This window comes from Siphateles boraxobius, unplaced genomic scaffold, assembly GCF_051911475.1.
Source record: "Siphateles boraxobius isolate OS27281-9 unplaced genomic scaffold, OSU_SipBor_1 26, whole genome shotgun sequence".
NCBI classification, from domain to species: domain Eukaryota; kingdom Metazoa; phylum Chordata; class Actinopteri; order Cypriniformes; family Leuciscidae; genus Siphateles; species Siphateles boraxobius.
The window spans coordinates 26254511-26275917 of record NW_027508876.1 but is presented as its reverse complement, the minus strand read 5'-3'; the positions used below and the strand labels follow the sequence as shown (position 1 = coordinate 26275917).

The 21407-nt window shown below is 37.7% G+C and overlaps 2 protein-coding genes across 2 annotated transcripts; both read left to right on the top strand.

Annotated features, from left to right (window-relative positions):
* The first annotated feature begins 332 nt into the window (after positions 1-332).
* Positions 333-9610, top strand: abcb8 (ATP-binding cassette, sub-family B (MDR/TAP), member 8). Its single transcript, XM_077245194.1, has 16 exons — positions 333-566; positions 1422-1761; positions 1857-2012; positions 2402-2496; positions 3082-3187; positions 3925-4086; positions 4172-4257; positions 4639-4736; positions 4819-4924; positions 5020-5053; positions 5124-5260; positions 5347-5441; positions 8052-8185; positions 8312-8459; positions 8714-8964; positions 9057-9610. Exons 1-16 carry the CDS (start codon positions 460-462, stop codon positions 9138-9140), a joined length of 2139 nt encoding a protein of 712 aa, XP_077101309.1. The 5' UTR covers positions 333-459; the 3' UTR covers positions 9141-9610.
* Positions 9611-9788: 178 nt separating this feature from the next.
* cdk5 (cyclin dependent kinase 5) lies at positions 9789-21125 on the top strand. The gene is made up of 12 exons (XM_077245193.1): positions 9789-10018; positions 15727-15815; positions 15899-15966; positions 16861-16921; positions 17037-17093; positions 17218-17313; positions 17500-17574; positions 17653-17749; positions 17850-17919; positions 18933-18993; positions 19228-19308; positions 19388-21125. The coding sequence occupies exons 1-12, from the start codon at positions 9982-9984 to the stop codon at positions 19472-19474; spliced, it is 879 nt and encodes a 292-aa protein (XP_077101308.1). The 5' UTR covers positions 9789-9981; the 3' UTR covers positions 19475-21125.
* Positions 21126-21407: the final 282 nt, after the last annotated feature.

Here is a 21407-nt window from a genome sequence, read left to right as displayed (position 1 = left end):
AACTAGGTAAATCGGTGACCAGAAGACTGTTTTAAACAAAAATAGATCATTTAAAATATTGTGTGCATTTATTAATACATTATTACCCTGTATAACCAATAATAATATATATATGTTTATTTAAATAAAAATCGGAAGAAATGAAAGCGTACACCGTTCATCAAGCATACACAAATTTCAGACTAAAAGCAATACCGAATAAAACAAAAGCCAGTTGTAATTAAAAATAACCACATTTATATAATGTCAAATTGTCATATACATTCCACTATGTATGTATGTAAAAAGTTAAATAAAATAAGACAACGTATAATTACGCAGCGATGACGTATAGGGCAAGCGTGGTCACGCTGGGATTGCGTAAACATGGCGGCCTACATGTTAATCCTTGAGTGCATTTAGTTTCATGAACAATCTTTCTTTCTTCTTCCTGCTGTCATTACAAAACACTACTAAAACATGTTTCATTTTGCACGTTGCAGTCGATTGACACGCGGTACTGTCACATCTGATCGATTTTTGAGCTCCCAAAAAACAAGAGATTTCTTGATCCACCACCTCAATAGGTACACAATATTTCTCTATATTTATTATTTTGGTTTGAAACGAACTATCTACACAGCACATTCATTTCCATGTTGATCTGGTTGAAGTCACGAGGTGGTCTGTTATCAGTAACGTTAGACGTTGCTTTTGTTGACATATAGAAGTATGTTATTTATGCATGCCAAAGGTGATACTATGGCCTAAACTAAAGAAATAATATTACGTAATAGTCGTGGTATGTCCCTTGTGAAAAACAAGTACACGTTAGCATACTTTTCAAAGAGTACTTATTATGAAAAAATATATACTTTAAAATAATGTAGTAATTAAATACATTATTTTTTACATTAAATATGTATAAGTGCGAACTGAATGTAATGTCTTCGGACAAGTAATTGCATTTGTTATGTGCATTTGAAAAAATATCCATATTTAAATTTATATTAAATGCAATTAGTTGAACTTAAGAGTGCTTTTGAACATATTTAAGTACATACTTAAATGTAATTTCATTATAACTTCTATTGTCTTTGAAACATGGTGAAAGTGTACCACTAAGTGTCCTGACAAGCATTTATGGTAAATTAAATAAAACGCAGTCATGTATTTAAATGCATTTGTAATTTATGAAGTAGCAATTTAGTGCATTTAAAATATATTATCTTTAAATGCAATATTAAATAACACACACTACAGTTAAAATTATAAGCAGGAACTGATTTGGTATGTTAGTCAGCACATCAGAATAACTGTACTTTAAAGCACACCAACCACATTGATTTAAAACTTACTTTAATGTAAAACCAATAATTTGACATGATTACAAAGTGCACTTTTTTTCATACTGTGCTTTTCCTTTATCTCTTGTATTGTAGACGTGGCCAGCACACAGTAACATGGAGCGGTTCACAAATCCCGTTCACACAGTTCACTGTCAGTGCTCCTGTTCGCATTTGGACACAAGCTCAAAAAGTGCTCCGTCTAGCATCCAGACGGCAGCCGAGAACTCCAAACGTCACTCTAAAACTCATATTAGGACCGGCTGCTTTGACAGTTACAGCACGCTTGCTTAGTACTGTAGCTCATTGTGAAGCAGATGTGAACAATAATGTCCCGGTGGAAGTTCAGGTGAAAGAGAAGATTCCTGAATTCAGCTGGGCCGTCCTGTGGGAGTTTGTTCGACCCCAACTTCTTGCTCTAATAGGAGCCGTTATCGTCAGTAAACATTTAAACTATCTGTACTTATGCTAAATTGAATTTAATATCCTTTTTGGCAAAAATTTTTTTAACCATATAATGTTCTCTTTCAGCTTGCGTTTGGAGCAGCAGCCCTTAATATTCAGATTCCTCTGATTTTGGGGGATCTGGTGAATGTCGTCGCTCGCCACATGACAGAAAAGACAGGTCACTATGTGAGAGATATTCAAGCGCCTGCAATCAAGCTGCTTGGACTGTATGGTTTACAGGTACTTTAGGTCACATATTGAAACTCTATGAGCAACATTTGACTTGCTTCTGGTTATTTAAAAAACTCTCACTATTACACTAGCATTCAAAAGTTTGGGGTCAGTTAGATTTTTGAAATTCTGCATATTAGAATGATTTCTGAAAGATCATGTGACGCTGAAGACTGGAGTAATGATGCTGAAAATTCAGCTTTGATCACAGAGATATATTGCTGTTCTTTTAAATTTTAATAATATTTCACAGTTTTACTGTTTTAATGTATTTTTTATCAAATAAATGCAGCCTTGGTGAGCAGAAGAGACTTCTTTCAAACACATTACAAAATGTAACCGACCCTAAACTTTTTACTGGTAGTTTATGTAAAATCTGTTGTTTGTTTGTCTTTGAGGGTCTGTTGACCAGTGGCTACATCATTCTACTGTCTAAAGTTGGAGAGAGAGTGGCTGCTGACATGAGAACAACTCTCTTCATGTCCTTGCTTAGGTTTGTACTTTTTTTTATTTAAATTAAAGTACAAATGTGCTATATTTGCTGAAGAGGCACTCATACACTTTAAAGGTTGTATCAGTGATTTCTGGCCCCAAAATAAATGTCTAATCTTTCCTAACGATCAGCTAGCTGCTCGCCCCATAAGCATGCCGTCCAAAAACCGCGTCTCTGTAGGCAGCCTAGGCTCTGAGATCTCCACACAAAAACAAATGTGTACAACCACCACTCAAAACCAAAATAAAGTGTTCCAACCAATCACTGACAGGGGCGGGTGTTGTGAGGTTTTGCGCTCGTGCACGGCTGGACGCGACATCGGAGCAACACCCGCCCCTGTCAGTGATTGGTTGGAACACTGTTTATTTTGGTTTTGAGTGGTGGTTGTACACATTTGTTTTTGTGTGCAGATCTCAGAGCCTAGGCTGCCTACAGAGACGCGGTTTTTGGACGGCATGCTTATGGGGCGGGCAGCTAGCTGATCGTTAGGAAAGATTAGACATTTATTTTGGGGCCAGAAATCACTGATACAACCTTTAATTAAAGAAAAGATTCTAATTATCTTGTGTAAATGTCATGTTACAGACAAGATGTTGCGTTTTTTGATGCAAACAAGACTGGGCAGCTGGTTAATCGCCTCACGTCAGACATCCAGGAGTTTAAATCTTCCTTCAAGCTGGTTATTTCCCAGGTAAGATGTTTTATACACCAGTTGTTATGCATTATTTGCCCATTGTGTGGTTTGCAGTCTTATATGTGTTCTTTTACTTTTTCAACTATCTTTTGTGTGTAAGTTGCTGTTTGAGCATGAAAAATGGCACTCCAAAGCGCAAAGTCATTGTTTATATCAGTGCGCACTGTTTCTGAACTCTCTGAAACGCCTCGATTCTAGTCTTGTTTTCTTCCAAGAACGAATGTGTCTCATTATTTTTCAATTAAATAATTCCTGGTCAAGGCATACACAAAATAAAGGGGCGGAGCCTGGTTGAGTTAGTTAGTAGTATGTTGAAACTCACAGTTATTGTAAGAGGCGGGACATTTCCAAAACACACTCGAATTGGTTGACCAATCACAACACGCTGGTCTAGCTGACCAATCAGAGCACAGTGTGCTTTTCAGAAGAAGGGGCTTCATAGAGACAGGAACTTAATAGAGCGTTACTGGCAGATTGGGAAGAAAGGAGCTGCAACAATGTAAAATATGTGAAAAATATTGTGTTTTTTAAACATTCAAGCATGAAAACATATTCTAGTAGAGCACAAAAACAAAACAAAAATCCTTTAAATTATATGATAATAATATTTGGCACAAGTAACAAACCATTTTCAATAATCAAGGAGCAAATGTTATAAGCAAGTGCATCTAAAAAGCCCCAGGGAGAATGTGCAAATATATCACAGTCATCTGATTATGTGTTGTGTTTTACAGGGTTTGCGCAGTGCCACACAGACCGTGGGCTGTTTGGTCTCACTGTACGTCATCTCCCCCAAGCTCACGGGTCTCACTGTGGTCGTTCTTCCATGTCTCGTGGGGGCTGGTGCTCTCATCGGTTCTTTTCTCCGTAAACTTTCACGGAAAGCGCAGGAACAGGTAACGACACTGATGGAGAAGAGTTTAGTTTCAGTGACTCTTTTTACGCTAACTGCTAAATGCTAAACCCATTTTCCTCTTTTAGGTTGCTAAAGCTACAGGAGTGGCCGACGAGGCTCTTGGTAACGTACGAACAGTGAGGGCTTTTGCCATGGAGGATCGAGAACTAGAGTACGACTTCAGAATCTAGACTTTTTTCCACATTTTCTGTTAATTTTGAGAGGAAAATATTGAGTTCTGTGGAACCGTTGATTTGTCTCATGGGATGGCATTTGATTTAGGGTTAGTTGCTTGTCATTATGCATAATTTACTGTTATAACTATAGTAATGTACATGTATCTACTTTACCTTAAATTAAAGTGTTACCCAGGTTTTTATTATAATATTTTTACAGGTTTTTTTCTGTAAGTTACTGACATTTCTTCCAGTGTATGGTTCTTTTTTTATAATTATTATTTTTTGGGAATTAAAACTAAACAGGACATGCATAAACAAAGCTCTTTATCATTCATCAAAATCCAACAGTTCTGATATGAAGCATTCTTTCACAGGATGTTTGCCGCCGAGGTCCAGAAATCAGCTGCCATGAATGAAACGTTGGGCACAGGAATTGCCGTATTTCAGGGCCTGTCTAATATTGTCCTGAACTGTGAGTAATTATGCATGTTTTACTGATTTGCATCCAATTACTACATGAACTAGAGCTGTTCAATATTTTCCTTATTCGACAGGCATTGTTCTAGGCACTATATTTGCTGGTGGGTCTATGATGGCCCGGAATGACATGTCACCTGGTGATCTAATGTCATTTTTGGTCGCCTCTCAAACAGTTCAGAGGTGAATTTTTTTGTCTGCACATAATATATAAGAACCAAAAGTGTCTATAATGTCAAAACACATGTAACACAATCACCTTACATCTGTCTCTATAGATCTCTTGCCAGCATTTCTATTCTTTTCGGACAGGTGAGTGGACGACACTTTACATATTGTATGTAACATATAAATATATATATTGACGAGTGGTTTGTGTCAGATGGTTCGGGGTATGAGTGCAGGGGCCCGTGTGTTTGAGTACTTGACCCTAGAGCCCAGCGTTCCACTCACCGGAGGAGGTCGTATCCCTCTCAAGTCTCTGACGGGAAGAGTTGACTTCATGAACATCGATTTCAGGTAGGCCTCTTATGCAAACATGACAAGACCTGAATTTGATCTAAAAAGTTCCATTATGTTATTTGATGTTTCCGGCATGTTCTCAGTTATCCAACAAGACCTGGAAACCAGATCCTTCAAAACTTCAACCTGACTCTACCTCCCTATAAAACTGTGGCTATCGTTGGAGAGTCAGGCGGAGGTAAGATGTCTGTCCTTCCTTCTGTCTATCCTTCTGTCGATCTGTCTATCTATCCATCTGTCTATCCTTCTGTCGATCTGTCTATCTATCCGTCTGTCTATCCTTCTGTCGATCTGTCTATCTATCCGTCTGTCTATCCTTCTGTCGATCTGTCTATCTATCCGTCTGTCTATCCTTCTGTCGATCTGTCTATCTATCCGTCTGTCTGTCCTTCTGTCTATCCGTCTCTCTATCTATTTATCCTTATATCCGTCTGTCTATCTATCTGTCTGTCCGTCCGAGAGTCTGCATATCCATCTGTCTATCCGTATGTCTATCTATCCGTCTGTCTGTCCTTCTGTCGATCTGTCTATCTATCCGTCTGTCTGTCCTTCTGTCGATCTGTCTATCTATCCATCTGTCTGTCCTTCTGTCCATCTGTCTATCTATCCATCTGTCTGTCCTTCTGTCGATCTGTCTATCTATCCATCTGTCTGTCCTTCTGTCGATCTGTCTATCTATCCATCTGTCTGTCCTTCTGTCGATCTGTCTATCTATCCATCTGTCTGTCCTTCTGTCTATCCTTCTGTCGATCTGTCTATCTATCCATCTGTCTGTCCTTCTGTCGATCTGTCTATCTATCCGTCTGTCTGTCCTTCTGTCGATCTGTCTATCTATCCATCTGTCTGTCCTTCTGTCGATCTGTCTATCTATCCGTCTGTCTGTCCTTCTGTCGATCTGTCTATCTATCCATCTGTCTGTCCTTCTGTCGATCTGTCTATCTATCCATCTGTCTGTCCTTCTGTCGATCTGTCTATCTATCCATCTGTCTGTCCTTCTGTCTATCCTTCTGTCGATCTGTCTATCTATCCGTCTGTCTGTCCTTCTGTCGATCTGTCTATCTATCTGTCTGTCTGTCCTTCTGTCGATCTGTCTATCTATCCATCTGTCTGTCCTTCTGTCTATCCTTCTGTCGATCTGTCTATCTATCCGTCTGTCTGTCCTTCTGTCGATCTGTCTATCTATCTGTCTGTCCGTCCGAGAGCCTGCATATCCATCTGTATATCCGTATGTCTATCTATCCGTCTGTCTGTCCTTCTGTCGATCTATCTCTCTGTCTATCTATTTATCCTCATATCTGTCTGTCTATCTTGTCTATTTACCTCTATCTATCCGTCTGTCTGTCTATCCATCTCTCTGTCTATCTATCTATATATACACCTGTCTGTCCATCTGTCTGTCCTTCTGTCGATCTGTCTATCTATCCGTCTGTCTGTCCTTCTGTCGATCTGTCTATCTATCCGTCTGTCTGTCCTTCTGTTGATCTGTCCATCTATCCATCTGTCTGTCCTTCTGTCGATCTGTCCATCTATCCATCTGTCTGTCCTTCTGTCGATCTGTCTATCTATCCATCTGTCTGTCCTTCTGTCGATCTGTCTATCTATCCATCTGTCTGTCCTTCTGTCTATCCTTCTGTCGATCTGTCTATCTATCCATCTGTCTGTCCTTCTGTCGATCTGTCTATCTATCCATCTGTCTGTCCTTCTGTCGATCTGTCTATCTACCCATCTGTCTGTCCTTCTGTCGATCTGTCTATCTATCCATCTGTCTGTCCTTCTGTCTATCCTTCTGTCAATCTGTCTATCTATCCGTCTGTCTGTCCGTCTATCTATCCATCTGTCTGTCCTTCTGTCGATCTGTCTATCTATCCATCTGTCTGTCCTTCTGTCGATCTGTCTATCTATCCATCTGTCTGTCCTTCTGTCGATCTGTCCATCTATCCATCTGTCTGTCCTTCTGTCGATCTGTCTATCTATCCATCTGTCTGTCCTTCTGTCGATCTGTCTATCTATCCATCTGTCTGTCCTTCTGTCTATCCTTCTGTCGATCTGTCTATCTATCCATCTGTCTGTCCTTCTGTCGATTTGTCTATCTACCCATCCGTCTGTCCTTCTGTCGATCTGTCTATCTATCCATCTGTCTGTCCTTCTGTCTATCCTTCTGTCGATCTGTCTATCTATCCATCTGTCTGTCCTTCTGTCGATCTGTCTATCTATCCATCTGTCTGTCCGTCTGTCCTTCTGTCGATCTGTCTATCTATCCATCTGTCTGTCCGTCTATCTATCCATCTGTCTGTCCTTCTGTCGATCTGTCTATCTATCCATCTGTCTGTCCTTCTGTCAATCTGTCTATCTATCCGTCTGTCTGTCATTCTGTCTATCCGTCCCTCTATCTATTTATCCTTATATCCGTCTGTCTATCTATCTGTCTGTCCGTCCGAGAGTCTGCATATCCATCTGTCTATCCGTATGTCTATCTATCCGTCTGTCTGTCCTTCTGTCGATCTATCTCTCTGTCTATCTATTTATCCTCATATCTGTCTGTCTATCTTGTCTATTTACCTCTATCTATCCGTCTGTCTGTCTATCCATCTCTCTGTCTATCTATCTATATATACACCTGTCTGTCAGTCCGTCTGTCTGTCTATCTATCTATCTATCTATCTGTATTTAACTTTTTTTTTAAATAAGCATCCAGCACAGAAACAAAACATACAAATGATTGCACCCATCACATGTGAATATATTATTGTTGTTATTATATTAGTCATTTATTTACCTCTAAATTCAGGCAAATCCACAGTGGCCGCCTTACTGGAGCGGTTCTATGATCCCAGCGGTGGAGTGGTAATGCTGGATGGGCTGGACATCAGAACACTGGACCCGTCCTGGTTAAGAGGACACGTCATTGGGTTCATCAGTCAGGTACATATTATTCTCTCTCTGTGAGCTGGACCTTGCTTCACTCTAACGTTTCTGCTTCTGGTTTGTTATATACGCATGTCTGAAAAAGATCACCAGTTGTATCATTCTTTTTTGTCCTTATCACAGGAACCTGTTCTTTTTGGAACCTCTGTGATGGAGAATATCAGGTTTGGAAAACCCAGTGCAACAGATGCTGAGGTCACGTCTGCTGCCAAACAAGCCAATGCTCATAATTTCATCACAGGATTCCCAGATGGATACAACACCGTGGTTGGTGAGGACTGTTAAAAACGAAATCAGAAACTAAATTTGAAAATAAAATGACTTCAGTTTTCTGAAATAAAATAAACACTGTTTTTGTTTCCCCAAACTCTAGACTGAAAGTATTTTAATACTTTCTTTTTAAAGGAAAAAGTTTCAATAAAGTGAGATGAAAGATGTGATTTTTAGTTTGAATAAAATAACTTTTCCTTATGTTTTCTAAAATAAAATCAATTTTAAAATACAATAATTTTTATTAATTTTTAGGTGAACGTGGAGTCACTCTATCTGGGGGCCAAAAGCAGCGGATCGCAATCGCTCGTGCCCTGATAAAAAACCCCAGCATCTTGATTCTGGATGAGGCCACCAGTGCGTTGGATGCGGAGTCTGAGCGTGTGGTTCAGGAGGCTTTGGACAGAGCCACAACGGGTCGCACCGTTTTGATCATCGCTCACCGTCTCAGCACCATACAGGCGGCCGATCTCATCTGTGTCATGAGCAATGGACGTATTGTTGAGGTTTGGAAGGACTTTACAAAGGATGTTCTTGCATACTGAATGCCTGAAACCTGTGATGTTTAATGTTTGTTTTATTATTTATGTTTTCAAAGGCTGGAACACACCTGGAATTACTGAGCAAAGGAGGGCTGTATGCAGAACTTATAAAGAGACAACGATCCGATGGTCACAAATAAAATACTGAATTACTGAGCAAAGGGAGGGCTGTATGCAGAACTTATTAAGAGACAACGATCCGATGGTCAAAAATAAAATACTGAATTACTGAGCATATATTTCACTTCCAGTTATTTTAAATGTTTTTTTTATCTGAAGTTATTTACATTTTTAAATTGTTTAAAAGACAAATTTTTATTTGGTGCACTGCCTTAGCAAATGGGTTTTAGTGATTTTTTTGTTTTTTTTGTTTGTTTTATGTATCATGGAATAATGTCAGTGTTGTGCAATGGTAGCCATGCTGTTTTAAAATACTGTTTGTCCCCAAACTCTAGACTGATATTTTAACTTTTTTTTAATGAAAAGGTTTCAATAAAATGAGATGTACATTTTATTTTGAAATAGGTATTATTTATCAATACTATTGATGATACTCTGCCTGTCATGACAACTGGGGTATAATAAAGTAAATAAGTATTTTCTTCCTGCATTCCCCTTACTCTTTATTTTGTCTGTTAGTTAAAAAAGGTGTTTCTAATTTTTTAAATAAATTACTAAATATTAAATTGTTTTATTTTAATTGTATTATTATTAATTATTGCAGTTTATGGTATTTATTATCCAGGCTATTTATATAATCCACCCAGAAGGTCGTTTACAACGGATGCTTTTATTTTGAAGTGTGTCTCCGTAAATCGCCATCTTGAAACCCTTATTGCTCTCTTCATGTTGCGTACTACGCCCCTTGTTGATAAAAAAACCGACAGTAATCAGCTGTATTATTTAAACCTTTATTTTAAAACGTAGGAAATTAAGGAGCCAGGACGCTTTATTTAAAAGCCATCGTAGCTGGCTAAAACCATGCAAAAGTATGAGAAGTTGGAGAAGATAGGAGAGGGTGAGTAACGTTAAATGGATTGTCTGGCCTGAATGGCTGTAACGTTATCTGCATTGGAGATTTATAGAGTATTAACAATGATGAATGTGTGCTGTTATAGAGCTTAAAACGTCTGACAGTCTGCTGTGAATTATGCCTTCGTAAGCTTGTGTTGAGATTAAAGTCTAAGCTAGAGCTAGCAAGCTCATACTGGGCTATTGAGAGGATGCACTTGGCTTTAAATAAATCAAAACGGCATTTGCGCACCTGTTAAATGATACCGTCGCTATTGTTCAGAGAAATTGAGGTGTTACATTGATTATTTCTAATCAAACTGATCGTTCATTCATAGCAGTATCATTAGCAGCTTTTCTTTGATTCTCACTGAGCTGCAAATGTTAGTTAACTTAGTAGCTGATTCCAATGAGGCATAAAGTGATTCTTCCTCCAGGGGGCGCATGAAGGCTCAAAGTCTGCGTGGCTGCATCCGAAATTACATACTTCCCTACTATATAGTGGGTAGCATATAGTATAGTATAAATATGTGTTAACACAAAAGAATTATGTCCGAATTCACAGTACTTATAAAAAAGTACTCGGATGACCTACTACTTCCGACGAGATTCTGAAGTGTGCATGCATACGATGGACACTTTACTATCCCATGAGACCACGTCGGGAGAGGATTTATGAATGGCAGCGAAGCAACTGACATGATAATGACAACATGTTTTTAAGGATCTGGTTTCCAGGTCTTGTTGGATAACTGAGAAACATGCCGGAAACATCAAATAACATATTGGAGCTTTCTGTAAAATAGTATTAGTAAAAGTATAAGTAACATCATCACTGGAGCACATCTCACAAGATCTTTCAATCTTGTTTCGAAATAAAATATTCCATATATGTATAAAAAAAATATATACAGGTGCTGGTCATATAATTAGAATATCATCAAAAAGTTGATCTATTTCAGTAATTCCACTCAAAACGTGAAATTTGGATATTATATTAATTCATTACACACAGACTGAAATATTTAAAGGGGTCATATAATGCCATTTTCATACAAGTTAATTTGATTCTTTAGGGTCTAAATGAAAAGTTTGTAATATGCTTTAATTAAAAATTTTCGTTAGTATTGTAAGAAAACACTAATTTTACCTGGTCAAAAACAGCTCTGTTTTCAGCACGCCATTTCAGTGCATATGCCTTTAAATGATAATGAGCTTCGCTCACTCCGCCCCTCTGTTCTGCGGGCGATCATAATAGCGTTATGACCACACCGCACGTGGAGTGTTTCCTTGACAACAGTTGAGGATATAGAAAAAAAATGGCAGCGGGAGTCTCTGAGGAGGACACATCTGTGCAACCGTATCAGTTTGAACCGGAGTCGGAACAAGATGACGGCCCGAAGAAGTTCGACAATTAAGGCTCGAACATGACGTTTCTGAATGGTTGGTTATTATATTGTCACTTTGATCTATCTTTGTGTACTGGCAGGGTAGAGTAACTTATAGTGAGATGTACGAACGCTATGTGTTTACTGATGTTAGTTATAACGTTACTTACTCAGTTTATAATAACACAATAACCATAATGCGTTGTTCATTATAAACGTGGGATTATGAATTGAGAACGTCGTACATAGAAAACATGCCGTATGTACCCTGAGTGTAAACCTTAGCCGCATTCATCGTGAAGCGATTTGCAAAGATTAATATAAAGGTTAATAACATTTTACGCTTACTTTTTCTGGAGGTTCAGCAGGGAGACATGAATAGTTAACGATTCTTTTTTCAGGAGCAGCTTCTTATCTAAATCAGCTTTATAAGTTACTTCCTTCGTTAATAAAGCAGTCTGGTGAGAAAAGATTTGCGAATCGCGCAAACATGAAAGCATTGGCGTTGCTCGTGGGGAATATTCCCTTCGAAAACAAAACTCAGGCACTGTGTCTTCAGCGGTTCGGATTTAGGAACATCAAAATTACTGCTGTGTTCGTTTTTACACCCAAGAACAGAACACCACAATCGCTTAGACGCCATTCTGCTCCAGCTATCAACAATGACGGACTATGATGACTGACAGCTCGCTCAGGGCAGGGATCTGTTGAAACGCTGCTGTCAATCAACAATCTTGGGCGGGGCGTCCGATTTAGTGACGTCACAAAATCGAACGGCTCAATTTGAGGCAGGGGAAAACATATAAGGAGATTAAAACAAAAACACTGGATAGATTTTTATCATCATATGATGGTTGTGTACAGGCACTGCCAACACACATTTCAGTACAATCAACTTGAAAAAGTGCATGTACCATTATATGACCCCTTTAAAATGTTTATTTCATTTAATTGTGATGATTAAAACTGACAACTAATGAAAATCCCAAATTCAGTATCTCCAAAATATTACTTAAGACCAATACAAAAAAAAGGGATTTTTAGAAATGTTGGCCAACTGAAAAGTATGAACATGAAAAGTATGAGCATGCACAGCACTCAATACTTAGTTGGGGCTCCTTTTGCGTGAATTACAGCAGCAATGCGGCCTGGTATGGAGTCGATCAGTCTGTGGCACTGCTCAGGTGTTATGAGAGCCCAGGTTGCTCTGATAGTGGTCTTCAGCTCTTCTGCATTGTTGGGTCTGGCGTATCGCATCTTCCTCTTCAAAATACCCCATAGATTTTCTATAGGGTTAAGGTCAGGGAGTTTGCTGGCCAATTAAGAACAGGGATACCATGGTCCTTAAACCAGGTACTGGTAGCTTTGGCACTGTGTGCAGGTGCCAAGTCCTGTTGGAAAATGAATCTGCATCTCCATAAAGTTGGTCAGCAGCAGGAAGCATGAAGTGCTCTAAAACTTCCCGGTAGACGGCTGCGTTGACCTTGGACCTTAGAAAACACAGTGGACCAACACCAGCAGATCACATGGCACCCCAAACCATCACTGACTGTGGAAACTTTACACTGGACTTCAAGCAACGTGGATTCTGTGCCTCTCCTCTCTTCCTCCAGACTCTAGGACCTTGATTTCCAAAGGAAATGCAAAATTTACTTTCATCAGAGAACATGACTTTGGAGCACTCAGCAGCAGTCCAGTCCTTTTTGTCTTTAGCCCAGGCGAGACGCTTCTGATGCTGTGTCTTGTTCAAGAGTGGCTTGACACGAGTAATGCGACAGCTGAAACTAGGGCTGTAGCGATACACTAATCTCACGATACGATACACGATATTCAGCTCACGATACGATATATATCACGATATTCAGCTGACGATACGATTCGATATAATTCGATACACTTACATCATTTTCTGAAAGATTTAAAGGGGACAGAGTGATTTTGGTGACATCTTGTGAGTTTTCCATTTACTTGGATTGAATTATTTGAACTGAAAACTAAAAACTTGATTTACACAATATATGTCTCTGACTGGACAAGTTTAAGTTATTCATTCAAGAGCTGTGAGTGATTTTCTCTGCCTTTTGTTGTTTGATTGACATTAATGGCTCAATCGTCAGCAGGTTTATTAGACGCTGCCCCTTTAAGACCGAGTGCAGATCTAATAGTTGACTGATGCACCATCATTTTCTCCTAACTATTAAAGTCCATTTAAGACATAAACTGTTTAAGTGAATAAACTGTTTCAGTGAATCTCAGAGCTGTTCATTTTTATATTATGTATATTTGATAGTTTAGAAGCGCACATGAAGCCCAAAGTTAAGTAGCCTATACTTTTCTTGTCTCGTTGCAGTCCATTTCAGAGCGGGCGTCACCTTGTGAACAGCGTCTCTTGCGCAGATGTTTGTGCTTTTTAATAGCTCTTTTAATGATTAAACGCGTCCGCAATTTAGACAACAGTAGATACCGCATTTTACAAAAATCACCGATCGTGCTGATTCTGACGGTACGTTTGGGTTTTAGGAAGAAATGACAGCACATCGCTGTGAAGGGAAGGAATTTGCTCTAGACATAATGCAGTTAGTTTAGTTTCATCTCAAATATCTTCTTTTTATAATCTCTGAAAGCCGAAATCTAAAATAAAATTAGAACATTATCCCAGATCTAAAGTGTAACCACGTTTGAATGTTTAGTTCTGTCCTCATTGTCAGTCATTAAGCGGGGCTGTGTGTTGTGCGCGCTGTGGCTCCGCGTGAGAGATCTCTCTCTTCTGGACTGCGAATAGCAAAATTGCATCACAGACAATATTATTATAATTTAATATTATTATATATAGAACTGGCTGGCGAGATAACCATGTTCAAGATTACGTCTTTATATCAATAATAAATAGTAGCCTACGTGTATTTTCTATTTTCTCCAGTACCGACAGCAGAACCGAAAACGTCCGAGCTTTAAAGCGAATGGGGGTAAACACGGGGGATTTGAATGGGACTTATGTATCGATACTCGCGGCTTAAAAAATCGATACTTTCCTGGGGGGAAAAAATATCGATTTATATCGCATAATCGATAAAATTGCTCAGCCTTAGCTGAAACCCATGTCTTGCAAACGTCTGTGCGTGGTGGTTCTTGAAGCACTGACTCCAGCTGCAGTCCACTCTTTGTGAATCTCCCCCACATTTTTGAATGGGTTTTGTTTCACAATCCTCTCCAGGGTGCGGTTATCCCTATGCTTGTACACTTTTTTCTACCACATATTTTCCTTCCCTTCGCCTCTCTATTAATGTGCTTGGACAAAGAGCTCTGTGAACAGCCAGCATCTTTAGTAATGACCTTTTGTGTCTTGCCCTCCTTGTGCAAGATGTCAATGGTCGTCTTTTGGACAGCTGTCAAGTCAGCAGTCTTCCCCATGATTGTGTAGCCTACAGAACTAGACTGAGAGACCATTTAAATGCCTTTGCAGGTGTTTTGAGTTAATTAGCTGATTAGAGTGTGGCACCAGGTGTCTTCAATATTGAACCTTTTCACAATATTCTAATTTTCTGAGATACTGATTTTGGGGTTTTCATTAGTTGTCAGTTATAATCATCAAAATTAAAAGGAATGAACACTTGAAATGTAACAGTCTGTGTGTAATGAATGAATATAATATAAAAATTTCACTTTTTGAATGGAATTACTGAAATAAATCAACTTTTTGATGATATTCTAATTATATGACCAGCACCTGTAGTAGGAAAGTATGCAATATTGAATGCATTCATACGACACACATTTAACTAGGCCTATATAGAACATAATTTTTTTAGTGGTCGTGAAGTAATTACGTATTCAGAATAAGTACCTACTCGAGAGCATTTGATTTCAGACACAGCTCACTTTGACAACATTCAAATAGCAGAGCGATTATTATTGGTAATTCTTGGCGAGATTTTAAACACTGAAAAAATATACTAATTCAAATGTATAGTAATTTAATCGAATGAGTACTTGAGTTATAGATAAAATCTGCGGCAAGAATCTTTAGTAAATCTTTTATTTTTAAACCCTCATCTATTTATCAAAAAGGACAGTGATTGGTCTGTTCTGAAGTATACTGAGAAAAGTAATGGTTACATTGTGACAACGCTGTCTGCGAGATTATATACACAATACAAGTTATTCCATGCACATTTCAGGATTTGTTTTATTCTTATTGACGTTTTGCCAGCTTATCCTATTTCTACAGTGATTTTGCTAATTCATGCCATGAAGTCCGACTGAATTATTACAGACTGACTTGTTTTTTAGCCTCTGCTTACTTACCCTTTCCTTACCCTGTCTCCAGGTACATATGGGACCGTTTTCAAAGCTAAAAACAGAGAAACACATGAGATTGTGGCCCTCAAACGAGTGAGATTGGATGATGATGATGAGGTAAGACTGGGGATGTGAAGCACAAGCACAAATCATATTAAAGTATATTAAAACTTTCACATTCATTTTCAATCCTACAACAGGGGGTTCCAAGTTCAGCTTTACGAGAAATTTGCCTTCTGAAAGAACTGAAGCATAAAAACATTGTAAGGTATGTTTGTTTGCATATTAAGTATGTTTAAGCTTACAGCATGCATTGAGTTTGTTGCTTTTATATTTTTCCTATTTTGTATTATTATTATTTAAAAAAAAATTTATTGAAATGTATTATTAGCATATTTCATCATACATAATAAATGTTAAGTATTATTTTATTATTATTATTGCATTTTTAATGTATTTAACAATATACAATCAGTTTCAGTTGGTTGCAATTATTTTTTAAGGAAGCATTTCAAAATAATTATTGATAAATAAATAAATTAATAAATAGTGATGAAATTGGCCAGTTTGTCTTATTCTGCATTTAAGGGTTAGTTCTCAAAAAAAAAAAAAATCTCATAATTTACTCGCCCTCAAGCCCATCCTAGGTGTATATGACTTTCTTCTTTCAGCCAAACACAATCAAAGTTGTATTTATAAAATATCCTGGCTCTTCCAAGCTTAATAATGGGAGTGAATGGTACCTGAGATTTTGAAGTCCAAAAAAGTGCCTCCATCCATCATAAAAGTAATCCATACGGCTCCAGGGGGTTAATTCCAAAGCAATGCGTTTTTGTAAGAAAAATATCCATATTTATAACTTTATAAATATAATTATTGGCTTCTGGCAATGGCCATACATGAGTCTAGTTCTGGCAGAAAAGTGACCTCTGACCCCCTCTTTATTAATTTTTTTTTTTTTTTTTGGGCTTCAAAATCTCAGGTACCATTCACTCCCATTATAAAGCTTGCCAGGATTTTTTATATATATATAACTCCTGTGTTTGGCTGGAAGAAGAAAGTCATATACAGCTAGGATGGCTTGAGAGGGTGAGTAAATTATGGGGATAATTTTGATTTTTGGGTGAACTAACCCTTTAACAACAGCTACTTGTTCTTGTAGGTTGCATGATGTCCTTCACAGTGATAAGAAGCTCACATTAGTGTTTGAGTTCTGCGATCAGGTGAGATCAGGTGTCTCTATCATTATTTACCCTGTTTCCAATGATCTTGCTGCTTGAACGACTCTTGTGAGATCAATGTGTTTTGTAACTTGTAGAATGATTTTCATTCAAACAGGATTTGAAGAAATACTTTGACAGCTGTAATGGTGACTTGGATCCAGAGATTGTCAAGGTTTGATTTGTTTTTTTAAATCTGTATAAAGCCCTGAAAAGAATGTGTCAGGGAAGAGCATCTCTTGATGGCATATTTAATGTTTGAGGTATCAGATAATGCCGTTTTAATTCTCTCCTTGCAGTCCTTTATGTACCAGTTATTGAAGGGTCTTGCCTTCTGCCACAGCCGAAATGTTCTCCATCGAGACCTCAAACCACAAAATTTGCTCATTAACAGAGTAAGTAAATGACTGAAAGTGCTTGATATTGAATATTCATTATTCATCCTTAGTGTAGCAGGTTTGTGTTATACATGACTATAAGATTGAATTATGTTGTGGAACCTAAACATGCTCCATGTTCCTTTATTTCTGCTGTACTCCCGAAACCCCTTTTTAAAATCTGTATTATTTTGTTGTCATCAGAACGGTGAACTGAAGTTAGCTGACTTTGGCTTGGCCAGAGCGTTTGGAATACCTGTACGATGTTATTCTGCTGAGGTAAGCTACACGGCTTCAGATGCAGCTTGGACTTTTTCAGCGTTTCCCTGTCCCTCACTTCATGTTGATTGGCTTCAGGTGGTGACGTTGTGGTACAGGCCGCCGGATGTGCTGTTTGGTGCTAAGCTATACTCTACCTCTATTGATATGTGGTCTGCAGGGTGTATATTTGCTGGTAGGAAAAGCTCCATTTAACTTTGTTGTTGTTGTTCTTGTTGTTGTAAAACCTTTCTTGTAGTATGTGAATTTGTTTTTCTTTAAAACATTTTTTTTAGAACTGGCGAATGCAGGACGGCCCTTATTTCCTGGTAATGACGTGGATGACCAGCTAAAGAGGATCTTTAGATATCCTTTACACTTAGTTGGTCTGTTTAAGATTTACGTTAAGTTTATACTTTTGGATAGAACTGTAATCTTTTTCTAGTTTCGTATTGTTGATACCTAGTGCAGGATGGTACATTTAATGTAATTTTTATATATATATGTGTGTGTGTGTATATATATATATATATATATATATATATATATATATATATATATATATATACACACACAGATTTACTCACCTTCATGTAATTTCAAACCTGTAAGACTTTCGTTCATCTTCGGAACACAAATGAAGATCTTTTTTATGAAATCGGAGACCTTTCTGTCACTAACCAATGAGGCTCATCCTCGTGTTACACAGAACATTTGAGCTTCAGCGATGGGATTTGTTCTCATGCATCAATCATGTTTGGTTGAGCTTCAGTTTATGTTCTGATCAATGTTTTTATGTGAATAAAAGCCTAAATTAAATCTGTTCATCATATAAAGAGACTGTCTCTTCAGAAAATTTGGACTAAACTGCTCCATTCATATGGATTAGTTTTATGAACGTCAAAGTGGTAGTTGCGTGGCTGTCAATGGAGGCACAGAAAGCTCTCAGATTTCATCAAAAAGATCTTCATTTGTGTTCTGAAGATGAACGAAAGTCTTACGGGTTTGGAACGTCATGAGGGTGAGTAATTATTAATGACAGAATTTTAATCTTGATTGAACTCATTGATATTTATTTATGTGTGTATGTATGTGTGCCCCTAAAGGATATGATGGTGGAAAAAAATTATTTAAAATCTTTTTTTGTTCCCCAGAGAAACTTTGTGCTCGCTTGCAAACAACTGAAAAAAGCTTCAAAGCATTGATACTGCATATAATTTTCCTCCCATCACATATTTTCTTCCATCACCATGTCCCTTTAGGGGCTCCGTAGTAATGTAATTATTAGTAATATAATTAAGTTGCCAAGCAATGCATGTAGAAACTTGGCACATCAAGCCAAGTTGCCATTGAGCTGATTAACTTTAACATTTTGGCACATTGCTGGGAACACCGACAGAAGAACAATGGCAGACTATGAATAAACTTCCAGATTATAAGGTACATTTATTCGTCTAAATGCCGGCACAAAGATATTATTGCCAGAACAGGCCAGGTCATTAGATTTCACACACAATAACAAGTGTTAGAATGTACAAATAAACCAAATAAAATTTGAGTTTTAAGAAATACTCAACAATTGGCTATTTAGTAAGGCCTTGCTTTATTTTCATACATTTATTCTGCATTCTTTTTCCTTTCTCTTTTCCTTTTTTTATTTAAATATTTTGATAGCCGTACCCAATGTACCCAGCTACTACATCACTTGTGAATGTGGTCCCGAAACTCAGCAGCACTGGCAGAGACCTTCTACAGGTACAATATTCTCATCGTGGAAGCAAATACTTCATGCTTTCATGCGTCATGGTTTAGCTGGATTTTTCTGTGTTTGCAGAATCTTCTGAAATGCAATCCAGTACAGCGAATTTCAGCAGAGGAAGCCCTACAGCACCCTTACTTTGCAGATTTCTGCCCACCCTAAATGTCAGATCACAGATGATGGGCCAGTCTTACCTCGTCAAACCCCTTCAACACCTCACGCTTTCAGTTCCGCTCACACCTGCTAGAAAGAGGGACCGTGAAACACTCCTCCCCCTTAAAGTTTATGATTTGATCATACGGATATGATAGTGACAGAGTGTGGTGCTATTATCCTACATAAACCCTGTGTTTGACTAGAGTCTCCAGAATACCTGTATTATATTAGAACAGTTCACCCAAAAATGAACATGGAAATGAGCTACATGAATATTCCTCTACATATAGGTGGGAACAGCTTGAGCGTGAGTAAACAAAACCTAGATTTAACTACTGTTTAAATGATGCTGATCATCCCTTTTAGTCACCAAAATTTCAGCCCTGGCTCTACGTGATTTATTTAGTTGATTGCCAAATGTGCTTCATAGGTCTTTAATCGTTTACAAAATGCTGCCATGAAGACTACCTGAAAGCAGCGTTTTTTTATTTTATTTGTTAAAGATCAAATCAGCAGTATCATTTAATAAGGTACAACACATACTTGATTTAGCATGTTAAAATATATATATATAGCATTTTCAAAGTTACTTTTGTGTTGTACATTTGGTAAGGGTATAGGAAAAAAAGAGTAGAGTTCTTATTGTGTGACTAATTTTGGCATTTTCTATGAATGATATTTTAGTGGTAATTTTAAACCATTATCAGAATTGTTGACTCTTGATTTAGCGTTTCCCCAAATTTAAGCAAATCTAGTATTTCAAAAAGATTTAAGAATAAGCTTTTTGGATTCAAATGGGTTCACATAGAATAAGAAATGGTGTTAAGAAAACTTCTTTTGTATAGTGTACCACAAAAATTGCCTTGAATAGTCAGAGCAATAGCTGTGTGTAAAAGAACAATGTTCTCATATGGCCTCATATGTGAAGCATTCATATTTTTCAATGCATGCCAGTGTTGTCATTACACTTCATGTGATGTTGCACATGTACCTTATGGAAGAGTTGGGTCATTGGATAATTTACGTCCAGGTGGCCCTGAAGTCTGTGAAATATAAGATAAAACTTACATTTTCCCTTCTTTTGCTTTGCTTCTCTCGTCAGCTGTAGTAGATGTATATTGTTAGAGAACATAAATCCACATTTTAACTTTCAGGCCTTTCATAATTATTTTATTTTATTGATTTGAAGTACTATAATTATCTGAAAATGGTTTAGATTTCTTTGAGATAGTGGTTGCATTTTTCAGTTTTTTTAAACACCGTGTGAAAATGCTTTTATTTATTTATACAATATGTGATCTATCAATAGGCCTAAGTTTCAAATTAGGTGGATTTGGAGGCTCGGTAAGGGACCATTCCTGACATGTGGATAGATCTTTCATGATAAACCTAGCATACTAAACATTTTTATTATAAGTATTATAAACAATATAAGATTTGTTACTAGATATTGCAAATAGGATATTAGCAACAGGCTTGTAAGTAATGTGTGAAAACAACATTATATGTTTCTTATGTTGTTATCAAGAATGTAGCAGAATTCTGTTTGCAACCCTCCATCAAGACAACACAGATTTTTACTTTATGATCATCTGCAAACCATATGTAAAATTTGTTACTGTGCACCAATTTATTAAAAATGTTTTCTCTAAACAAAGTCTCATATGTGTCCGGCATGAATGAAATCAGGAAAGATGAGCTGTTGCGCAGATGTTAAACTTGAATGCTCTTGATTTCTGAGAATTTGACATTTGAATTAATAATCAAACACGCCCCTATCTTGATAGCCTCGCCCCAAAATTCACGAACACGCTATGCAGCACAGGCACCTCTCCCTGATGAGTGGACACGCCCCTTAATGCTGATTGGCTACATGTGTGTTTTGGTGCTTGGTCCGATTCACTTTCAACAGCTTTCTCAGAAATCTCTTACTGCACCT